The sequence below is a fragment of the Hevea brasiliensis genome, chromosome 3 (genome assembly GCF_030052815.1).
Source record: "Hevea brasiliensis isolate MT/VB/25A 57/8 chromosome 3, ASM3005281v1, whole genome shotgun sequence".
Lineage (NCBI taxonomy): Eukaryota > Viridiplantae > Streptophyta > Magnoliopsida > Malpighiales > Euphorbiaceae > Hevea > Hevea brasiliensis.
In genome coordinates, this window is record NC_079495.1 from 99,054,835 (window position 1) to 99,066,193 (window position 11,359).

At 33.9% G+C, this 11,359-nt stretch overlaps 2 protein-coding genes across 2 annotated transcripts; both read right to left on the bottom strand.

Moving 5' to 3' along the window:
- Positions 1-757: 757 nt before the first annotated feature.
- On the bottom strand, positions 758-4,442 carry LOC110648445 (26S proteasome non-ATPase regulatory subunit 7 homolog A). The gene is made up of 10 exons (XM_021802671.2): positions 4,105-4,442; positions 3,402-3,494; positions 3,207-3,288; positions 2,890-2,986; positions 2,593-2,668; positions 2,369-2,427; positions 2,107-2,229; positions 1,375-1,432; positions 1,207-1,292; positions 758-1,114 (listed from the first exon to the last, which is right to left on the bottom strand). The coding sequence occupies exons 1-10, from the start codon at positions 4,289-4,291 to the stop codon at positions 1,043-1,045; spliced, it is 933 nt and encodes a 310-aa protein (XP_021658363.2). The 5' UTR covers positions 4,292-4,442; the 3' UTR covers positions 758-1,042.
- Positions 4,443-7,658: 3,216 nt separating this feature from the next.
- Positions 7,659-9,300, bottom strand: LOC110648444 (protein ENDOPLASMIC RETICULUM-ARRESTED PEN3). The gene has a single exon (XM_021802670.2). It carries the CDS (start codon positions 9,245-9,247, stop codon positions 7,826-7,828), a length of 1,422 nt encoding a protein of 473 aa, XP_021658362.2. The 5' UTR covers positions 9,248-9,300; the 3' UTR covers positions 7,659-7,825.
- Positions 9,301-11,359: the final 2,059 nt, after the last annotated feature.

The window sequence follows — 11,359 nt, forward strand, 5'->3', positions numbered from 1 at the left end:
ATTACCGTGAAATTCTCTTAGTTGACTTAACTTGAAAAATTACCGGTACATTGAGTCCTTTCCAGGCTGAGATTTTGAGCTTTAGAGATGCCTTGAGCTTTGTCAAGCACAAAGGGTGGAGCAACGTTGATTTTGAATTGGATTCTTAGTTGCTTGTCCAATCCTTAGCGAGGCAAGAGTTGAATCTGTCTTATTGTGATTCGCTCATTGAAGATTGTTGCTCTTTAATGCAGGCAATTCCATCTAGTAACTTTCTGTTTGTTAGAAATTCAGAAAATCAGTCAGCTCATTCAATTGCTAGAGCTGTTGTTTCTAATCCTGATGAGATTGAATGGGGAGCTATTCCCCTTCTTTCCTCGATGATATCATTCAGTTTGATTTGCTAGCTTATTAAAATCTCTATTTTCCTTAAAAAAATAGTCGCTCATCATAAAAAATAAACAACTTTACACCGAAATTCCCTAGCGTGTGGACTACGCACCTCAACTTAATAAGAGCTGAGATTTTAGTAGAAAGCAACCATTTATTGAAGCTTGAAATTTGAAGATCCATTTTAAGCTCAAGCACTAGAAGAGACGAGGAAGGAGATGAAAGAATGCAAAACCCTAACAACCACTGGGATCCTCTTTTGGGGAGTTGAGGGAATCAATCCAGCTGTGAACCAAGTACCACACTTATTCACCAAGGATATCATCGATGAAGAGGGGCGAGGGGGGGACATAGGAGCAGGCCTTACCATAGGCTAATGATAGTCAAATGACTCAAATGGGAATTATGGAATAGAAGAACGGGATTCAATTCCAGCAACTAAACAAAATGTATTGGAAAGTTGATTTCAATTTAGAATGGTTTACAATGCTTCGCAGAACACATTTCATTACTGCCATCTCACAAATCAAGGTCTTTAGAGGGCTTTGTCATCTTTCATTCTAGTATTTTACTACTAACACAAAATTGCCTCAAATGTCTTACACCATAAGCTAGTCCACTCGCTCTGGAGGAGCTGTCATGACTGGAGTCCCAAACCCTGAAGAATAGATTTTCAGCTTCCATTGGCAGCTGGGATTGCTGCTGGTTTTGCATCCTCCGCTTTCTCGTGTTCTTTGTTGAGCATCTGGAAAACCAAAATTTTTTGCAAGTAAATAAAATGTGAACATTCACAAGAGTAGTTACCAGTGTGGCTATTTGCATGGAAGAGGCTGTCACCTTATTATTAATCAAGTTGTGGAGTGCTATGACGCTTCGAATGAGAGATGATAGATATGTAACCAACATCATATCATTTGTTTTCACTGCAAAAACAAGATAGAAACGTATTAGTGATCTATGTATTTTGAGAAGCAAGCATATATGGCAATTTTGACTTGTGTTTACCAGCAAAAGCCTTGATCAACTCAGTCACATTAAGATTTGGCAGTAGGTTGAACACATCCTGAATAAACAGACATACAAGAAAATAGTAAACAAAGTTGAGAACATTGAATGGCTATTGTTCAACAGCACATTGGTTCATTTTGAAAACACCTAGTGCCATAAACATCAATAAGCTCTGTAGATAAGCCTACAACTGGCACTCCCACATAACCACTCATGCACACAAACTCAAAGCCCAGTGCACACTATACTTGGATGACAAACAAATCAATTTTCCAAACTAATAAATTAGCACTACATTCAAACCTAGGTAGGCTTCTTAAGAATGATTAATGAACCCGACATAATAAATATACCAAAAATTAAGTATCAATAAGCAATTAAATAATTCATCGTCAATTCAAACCTAATAAATTAGCACTACATTCAAACCTAGGTAGGCTTCTTAAGAATGATTAATGAACCCGACATAATAAATATACCAAAAATTAAGTATCAATAAGCAATTAAATAATTCATCGTCAATTCCTACACGCAGCCACGGGCTCTAACCAGTCAAAACCCAAGAACTTCAAACATTTCTTTAGCTAATAGAAGTAATAAGCTTATTTCATTGAATGGCAAGAGAAGGAAGAATCATCAAGTATGAACAGAATATTATTGATTAAGTCTATAATAAAGGAATACTAAAATTTGTAGGTTGCAGTAATAAAAAGATAATATATACCAGACCTGTAAATGGTAGAGTATCTCATGATTCAATGGGAGCTTTCCATCAATGACAAGATCAAGATAGCCTCGTATTTCTCGTAGGCGTGCATCCAAACCCTTCAAGGCTGTAAGTTTACCCGTAACCTGAGAATAGAATATAATTATGATCCTTCACCTTATTTCAATTCAGCTATAATTTCAACATCCATAAACTCCAACAATGATTAAAAAAATGAAGAAAGCTCAATAATTGAACATAGAAAATCTGATAGAAAACAAAAACCTCAGTTGCAAGTGTGCTGATGGTTGTGTCCTTCACATCCCGTAGTAAGTGTTCAACTCCTGTGATGGGCGATGGAAGAACATCATTAGTGAAAATAAATATCAAATAAAACCAGGCTAACATCAACTGTATCTTCTTCAGAACTAATAATGGACAGGAACAAAAAATAAAAAGCAGAAAGCAGACATCCTGACAGGATAATTTGATTTCTTATTATGCCATACCAATCTCCTCAACCTCATGAGCTGCAATTTCTGAAGGCACATGAACAAAAACCTTCTGGCTCTTTTGCGTAGCATTCTGTTGTTATAATAAAAAAACATAAGGGAGAAATAGAATCAGCACCTCAACAAATATCAAACAACTTCTTTAATTTTATTAATGTCTTCTTAATATCATTCGTAATTTGAGCTTTCTTTGATAATTAAATCAGTTGTATTCCACTTCCATATAATATAATGCATTATGCATTAGATTAATCACTGACAACAACTGGAAGACAAAACATGATTTATTCTTACCTCTTTAACCTCTTCAACATCATAGTAGGCCTTGGTGGGTATTCCCAACTCCTTAGGCTGAACATCAATAATGACCAAGACAGGATTTTGGACATAGCTACATCCCCACAAATCACTTAGTGAAAAAAAGTAAACTTAAAAAAAATGCAGTGATCTAAGTACAAGCTTCATAACCCTCATCCTTGTTAAAAAATCAAAAGCGTACATGGAACCGCAAAACAAACACAAAGATACGGCAGTAAAATAGATAGGAAGTGAAAAGAGCATGAAATTTGTGAGAAATTATAAAATGACTATAAATAAGAATATGATCTTACTTGTGGAATAACTGGTGAATATCTAGGTCATTCTCCCGTAGCTTTGGGCCTGTACTATACCAACCTACTACATGCTCCTTGGCTGAAAAAATTACCACAAATTCATAACACATATATGGAAACAAACAACGATACAATATAACAAAAACTTAAAAATAGGAATCACAGGTTACATGAAATTGAAACAACAATTACCATTTATTCTTTTGAACATTGAAAACATAGATTCATGGTAGTTGTGGTCAAGAAACCATATACTTGGGTCCTTGTCTTCTTCTTCAAAGGGCACTGAAAGTGCAAAATTATACATTTAAAACTCAGCAATAATTATTCCTTTTAACAATTGATATACAGTACACTATGTTTACAATGCATGCTATATCTTAGAACACATCATTCGCACATAGAATCCAACCTAGCTCTATTGTCTTTTCTCCATCCATTAACAAAACCAAACCTCACCAACATTTTAAACCTTCTCATTCAAAGCAGAAGAAATCCCTTTTGAGAAGAAAATAACCACAATGGCCCCTAATCACTGACCCATTACCATGGACTCCAATCCGCTTCAACTTAAAGTTCAGTGCTTGAGAAAGGCTCTGGTGACTAGAATTGGGGAAAAACATTATACCAAACCCCACATAAAAATTTCCCTACTCACACAAAATTGAGGACAAATGAAGACATTAACAATAGAGCTGAAATATCATTATTAAACAAGGTTAACTGCGTAAAACCTAACCCACTATACAAACAAACAAGAAAAAAAATTGCAAAAGCCCAATTTCCTGTATTACAATGAAAGTAAAGAAAGAAAAATTAGATCTACAGCAAAATTAAGAAAAATTAAACAGCCGAGCAAGGACTTAAAGCGACTGATATAAAAAAGAAATGGGACCTGCGTAGCTGTTGGTGACATCGACGGTGCCTTTAAAAGAGCTACCGAGTAAAACCCCAATGACTCGCCTGCGAGTGTCCTTGGCGACTCGAGTGTAGTTATCGACGATGCTCAGTAGAACAAGTGGATGCACTATCACCTTCTCGATTGGCCTCGACTGTATTTGCTGAGTCTTTATCACGTCCATTCTCAAATTTCTTTTGCTTTGGCTTTAGCTTCACACCGCGATTAATCTTCACAGTTTCTCTACCCTCTCAAAACCCTTTTGTATCTTCTACTACCAGATAGACCACACGGGCAAACGGGTCTAGTTGACCCGAACTCTATTTATATCGACTTTTCACAAATATTTTAAGTACATAAATTGAAACGTGGACTTCATCTTATATTTTTTTTAAAAAAAATTATCTAATAGCACTCCCAATTTTTTATAATAATCTATTTTATTTTTATATTTTATTTTTCAAACCAACCTACTCTTCATTAATTAAATTTTTGGTTTATTTCTTTATACATATTAACACAATAAAAATACTAATATCACATTTTTTAACTTTTTAATTTATTTTTTTACTATATTCCGCAATTGACAATTCTTATTCATATTAATATTATTAAAAGATTAAATTAATATTTTTATAATTATATTTATTTATGTTAATAATATCTTTTAACTAAACAAAATTATGTTTAATAAAATAAAGTTAAGATAGGGTTGTGTAATCCATTATAATTAAAAAATTAAATTATAAAATAATATTAATCAATTCGAATTAAAGGCTATTGTGCTCTGAAACCAACTACGCTTTGCCGGCTATATGCATCAAAGTGACCCCACCGCTGAAGCCAGCAGCATATAAGAAGAAAGAAAAGCCAGCTCCTACGGCGGCATCAGTCAACCAGAGCAGGCACATCATCATGGGTGAAGGAACTCAGAACAAAGAAAAGCTCTTCTCCAAAAGTCCTTCACAGAAATGGAGAAGGAAAAAACCGTGGAAGTAGCCAAAATATGCTCATTGGAGCACTTCCCTTTGACATTTTTAGCTTTTCTTCCATCCAAGAAGAAGCTATGCAATACAAAATAGAGTAGAGCTACCATCCCAATTGATGCGGCACATTTTCTCCTTAATGCTCCCAAATTGCTCTTCATTTTTGGGTTCGATTTGACAAAGTATAAACATGGGAACAAGAACTTCCCAGCCCCGAAACTCCTGATTTGTATTGATAGCATGCTCCACAAAGAAAGTTTTTCCTATGGACAATACAACTCCACAAGAAATAAAGGTCATCCACATGGGAAGCATACTTGAAACTAGTTTATCTTTCTGCACTTCAGTCACCCTGCAGTGTTCCATCTGTTTTTTTTTTTTCTTAAGCTTCCAGATTTTGTGATGGCAATATAACAGCAGCATTGTCAAGGAAACAGCTAATCATATAGCAATAAATTGTGATACTGATTTCTTAAAGTGACATGGCAGGAAAGTGGCAATAAACATTAGTTTCTTAGTACACAATATAAAGATTCAAATCCACTCAAGATTCCATAAATGTATTGTGGAAATGTGAGAAGAGGCAAGAAATAAAGAACAGGGAAAACCTAAGGCCACTAGTGTGAGGCAATAAATCATCACCAACATCACTTCTTTTTCATAGATCTGGTTAGGATTCCATGGGGCTTGAAGATGTATTTTCAGAGCAGAGGCTATTGTGAGGGAGCTTCCGAGTGCGCTCAAGTGGATATAGGAAGAAGATCCTTTCAAAAAGATAAAACTCCTGATGACTGCAAACCCCGTTGGAAGCTCATATATCTTTTTTTTTTTTTTTTTTTTTTCAAATGGAAGCCCACATATCAGCAGTAAAACTGGTAGTACAGAGGCACTTACAAAATAGCCAGTGCCCATTTAATTTGTACACAAGATAGACCTCTATGTTTCATCAGGTTAGGCCTTAGTTTTCACGACCTATTGCTATGCCTCGTTCACAATAGGGACAAAGCACAAAAAGTCAAAAAAACTATGGCCTATAAAAGCACCAATTAAGCCAATTTTTTTTCAAAAAAAAAAAAAAAAAAAACTTCAGTATTATAGTGCGATGTGATTTCCAGCTTGCATAGTTTGCCTTTCATATACTGAGCAAAAAATTTCAGTAATTATGCAATTATATACAATGAAACCTATATTGAGTGCTTTGATGTTTATATATAAATTCTATGGTTATTTGGCTTTATATAAAGTATAATTATTTTGTTACGAAAAATAAGATAATTTCATATAAATTTACGATTCATCTCATGATATTTTTGTAAAATGATTCTTTTTTCCATAAAGTAATTAATTATGAATTTTCTTAACTTAACAAAAAAAAAATCCTCACATTAAAAAGCACATATAATATTTTTTCCATAAAGTAATTAATTAAATTTTCGTAATTAACTATTTTATGGAAAAAAATAATTTTAGGAAAATATCACAAAATAAATTGTAAATTTATGTTAAATTATCTTATTTTCCATAACAAAATAATTATACTTTGTATGAAACCAAATAATAATAGAAGGAACCGAGAACTAAAGCTCAACATATTTATTAGCCAATGATATTTGGTTTTTGTATATAAGTAGAATTTTTTTTGGATAGATAATCAATTATTAAAAAGCCTTTTTTTGTTAATATGTTATTTTAACATGTTCATTTTAGTCCATTCAAAAGTTTTACCCCTTAAGCTACTTTTATGTATATATTTACTATAAATTTTACAAAAGTCATTATGCAAGAGATGTGTTTTTTACTAACTCTCTAACTAATAGAAAAATTATACCAACAAAGATCCAAAACATACACTTTTGGTATATTCAGTTATTACAATTGAAAAGAATGGAAAAATTGTCAAAACCTTGGTAGGTGTTAAGAAGCATTCTTATTGCAAAAGGATCATCTTCATTTTGATTGAACAAACCATAACTTTCTCTGTTGTTATATCCTAGCTTTTGTAAGATAGGAGGATATCCAAACAAAACAAACAACACGAAGACTCTAAAATAGAAATTGATCACTGAAATAATTCAATTTGTAAACTGTAGTATAAAGTAGTGTGTATTCTTACTAATTGGTTTAGAGAAAACAAATAGTTGAGGAGAATATATTATAACTGACAAAATACTGTTACCTGTAATTTCAAAAATGATACCATGACCATGTCTGCCTATCATGATGGTTACCTGGAAAACAAAGATCATGAAATTAATAAGTCCCCTAAAAAATCACAAAAAGGTAATTAAGCAAAAATATTGTAACACATCCAAAGAAGAAGCCTTTAACCCAAATAGGATCTTCTGCATACCTCAAGATTCAAGAAGCCCAATTCTAATGAAGGGAGAACATTCATGTCTTCAACAAATATGGGGGATTATGATTGAGGAGATTAAAACTAAAATCAAGTGAAGATTGAAGAGACAAGAAGCTTTATAATTATCTTCAGGGGGAGCATTTCAAACAAAAAAAAAAGACACTGGGGAAACTTATAACAGTTTGACAAATATAAAGCACACTTAAATATGAGAAACTACCCAAGAACTCTGAAGATTTAATTGGAATTGAACTGATGAAAGCCAGTCAAAACAAGGTTGGTTTCATATGCTTTTGTTCACTTTACAACAAATGCATTGAGAATGCAAAAGCCTCTCGAAGGCCATATTCCTACAATAAATAAGCTAAATTCTGAGTCACGAAGCTGAAATTGCACCAGATAAATAAGAGCTTTCCCACACCTCAATACCCTCAACATCTTCTCTGCTGACAAACAACCTATTCCCACCCCCTTCAATTTTCCTAATTATCCCTCTCTCTGAATCCTCCAATTTATCCACAAAATTCCTTCTATACGACTCCTCACCCAACACATTCTCTGTGTCTAATCCATTTTCCTTCTCAACCACCCTTGACCACACCTCCAGAGCCCCATCTCTTCCCACAAAAACCTGACTCTTATAGCAATGTATCACACTCTCCACTGGGCCACCAGTGAATCTCATCATTGGGTTTTTATCTTTCAAATAAACCCAAGGATCATCCCCTAAATTGCGTAAATCTGCCATTGCTAAATCACCAGACTTGGAACAGATCTTGAACAAAGTCAAGCCCTCAACGTCGACATCGACGTCCGCGAATGAGTCCCCAAATCTGCTGCTCCGGCCAGAACCAGGCTCGCTGGTCTCCCAAACCACCGCACCACTAGCCCTTGGGTCCCATATTCTGATATATCCCGAGTACCCAAACGCTCCGCTCGTGACTGCGGTTCCGATTATCACACCGGTATCGGGCAGCCACGTCAGCTTCCCGGGGACCATATTCTTCGCTGAGCTCCCAGATTGCCTCGCAATCTCGGAGACAATCTGGAGTGTTGATTTATCTATTACTAGTATGCAATTCTCTCTGTGTTGACAATCGAAGGAAGCAAAAACTTGATTCGATGAGTCAGCGATTGAAGTTATCCGAGCTTTATATATTCTAGGATCAGACGGGTCAGTCCAGTGAGTTGACCCCAGGTGACTAGCGCTACAGAAATCATAAAAATGGAGTCCAGCAGCGGAGTTTGATCCGACGGCTGCAACCTCCGGCAAGATTCGTCGGATTGAGGTGATATCATCAAGATGCGTACGGATGGTGCCAGTGTGGCTGAGGTTCCAATCATAAGCTGAAATTTGTCCTCCGTGTGCAATCCAGACGGAGCCGTCTCCAGCTGCAGCAGTGAAGGTGGAAGGTAGGCCGTCTGAGGCGGGTTGGATGATGGTGAGAAGGGACGCGTCGATGCCGGAGAGAGGAGGCGGAGACATTGCAAATCGGAGCTGCGATTCGATGCCATAGTAGACAGCCTCATCGGCGAGCTCTTGCTTAGAGAAGCGTTGAGCGGTAGAGGGTATGCGGCCGGAACGCAGCAGAGAAAGGAGAACGGAGAAAATCTCCGGGTCACGGTCAATGAAAACTGGGTCATGAGTGTGGCGGCTGGAGAGGGCCGCTAAGAGTGAGTCTGGACCACCGGATTGCAGCGTAGATATGGTTGTCTCGAAGAGCTTGCCTCCAACATTGAGCTTGATGCGATCGGTGGGAAGGCGAGATGGGCTAGAACTAGGAATTTCGTCCTCCATGAGCGGCAGAATTGAATTTTGCTATAATCTAAAATTAAGATCAGATAAATGAGTGAAGTACTGAAGTCTGCAAATTTATTGTTGGGCAAATTATTATTTAATAAATGGAACTTTATTAAATTAATGATTTGGTTTTATTTTTTATAATTAACTTAATTAATTTTAAATATTTAATTTATTAATAGTTAATTTATTTTTTTTAGTTAAAATAATTAAAAATTTTATTAATAAAAATATTTTTTAAGAAAAATGATACTTTATTTGAAAATATATTATAGTAAAATATTTCTAAAAGAAAAAAATTTAAGAAAAACCATTTTCATAAAACTTTAAAAAAAAATATTCAATTGTTAATCAGCTTTAACCGTTAGAGTTTTTTTCAATAACAATATTTTATTAAAATAATTTAAAATTTTTAATACATTAAATTCATTTTAATTTTGATCAGTAAACCTTCATAATACATTTAACCTAAATTAAAATTGTTTTTGGAAAAAAATTAAATTTTTTTGAAAAATAAAAATTTATTAAATTAAATTTTTTTTGAAAAATAAAAATTTATTAATCTTATCAAACATAAAAACTAAATAATAATGCAATTAAAAATAATAATACATTTTCATTTCATGCGTATAAATAATTATTTTTTGGTATTAATGTAATTTTTTAATAGATAAATTAATTCATTAACACATTCAAAGTATATGAATTGTCTTATTATAATTTAAAAATATAAAGATTAACTTATTAATATTGCTTTACTGAAGTGTCAAAATTGTAATTTGCCCTTCAATGTTTGTATTTGTGACAAAAGAAGGAATCACAGGAGGAGAAAGAGCATGATTCTATTGTGGGCTTCAGGAGCTTTAGATGAAGCTAACAGCCCGAAAACTGATTTTTAGCCCAAAACTGAGTCCAATTATCCATGGATGCCACACGAAGCCACCAACAATTTGCCTCATTGTCCTAAGCAATTGTAAATGGGCTTTGGCTAAGCTGCATTAGTGATATTAAATTTAATTAAATATTGTAACTCATTCATTTATATTTTGCTATTTCATTTCATAGATTTCTAGTGGAATTCCCCACAAGTGAGAGACCCTTGTAAATTTGGGGAAGGGCTTGCTCAAAAGGAAGTTAAAGTTACGTGCAGGTATAAATTAAGCTTAACGTTGATGCAGGTATGATGGATATAGGTTTGGTTGGACTTGGAGCTGTGTTTCGTGATGCAGCGGGGATGGTTTTAGTTTCTTCGGAATCATATACTTCTGAGGCTAGGCTATGGCAATTGCTTTTGATCTCTATCTGGCATTAGATTTGTCCTTTCGAAAGTTAATTGTTGAATCCGATTGCAAGTTTGTTATTGATTTGCTGTGGGGTGAAGCCCAATATCTCAATGGTCTTGGTTCAATCCTCAGTGACTGTTTTGTAGATCGGCAGCAGCTCCAAGAGTTTGTATGGACTTTTATTCATGGGACCTGTAACATGCCTGCTCCAGTGATGTAACCTTTGAGGAGATGGTCTAAATTGAGGAGTTCCCTCCTGTTCTCTCTCACTGGCTTTGCTTTGGATGCATCTTCTTTTTCTCTTTAATGAATGCCTTAAAAGACCTTATTAAACCTTAACGAAATTAATTATTTAATTATTATATTTTAGAAAATATATTATTTAATTTATTTATTTTTAGTCAATTAAATTATATAATTCCTTTATTAATTTTTTCTATTAGTCAATTTTATTCAAATTATTGTTTAATTTTTCTTTTTTAATAAAATTAATTAGTTAGATTCAGTATTTTAAAAAACTTGTAATTTGATTTTATTAATTTTTAATCTTTTTAATTATTTTTATACCTAAATTATCTGAATCATTTCTCTTATTTTTTCTCTATATATTTTTTCACTCTTTTCCTTCTCCCTCTCATTCTCTCTTTATTTTTCATATAAATTATTATATGCAAAAAGATTAATTAGTTAACCTAAATATCCAAATAATTAAGGTGATAATTTAAGAAAATTATTTTCCAATATACTAAACACAGAAAGAACGAATTGAATGAAATGAAGATGCTTTAACAAGTTTTTTTTTAGATAAAATTCAAATTTAATCTGC

Bases quoted from the DNA above. Each gene is read 5' to 3' on its own strand.
- LOC110648445 (XM_021802671.2), bottom strand. From the start codon at position 4,291: ATGGACGTGATAAAGACTCAGCAAATACAGTCGAGGCCAATCGAGAAG. The intron at 3,495-4,104 runs GTCCCATTTCTT...TTGCACTTTCAG, and splicing joins TGTCACCAACAGCTACGCAG to TGCCCTTTGAAGAAGAAGAC. The intron at 2,230-2,368 runs GTTTTTGTTTTC...TTCTATTCTCAG, and splicing joins TCAGCACACTTGCAACTGAG to GTTACGGGTAAACTTACAGC.
- LOC110648444 (XM_021802670.2), bottom strand. From the start codon at position 9,247: ATGGAGGACGAAATTCCTAGTTCTAGCCCATCTCGCCTTCCCACCGAT.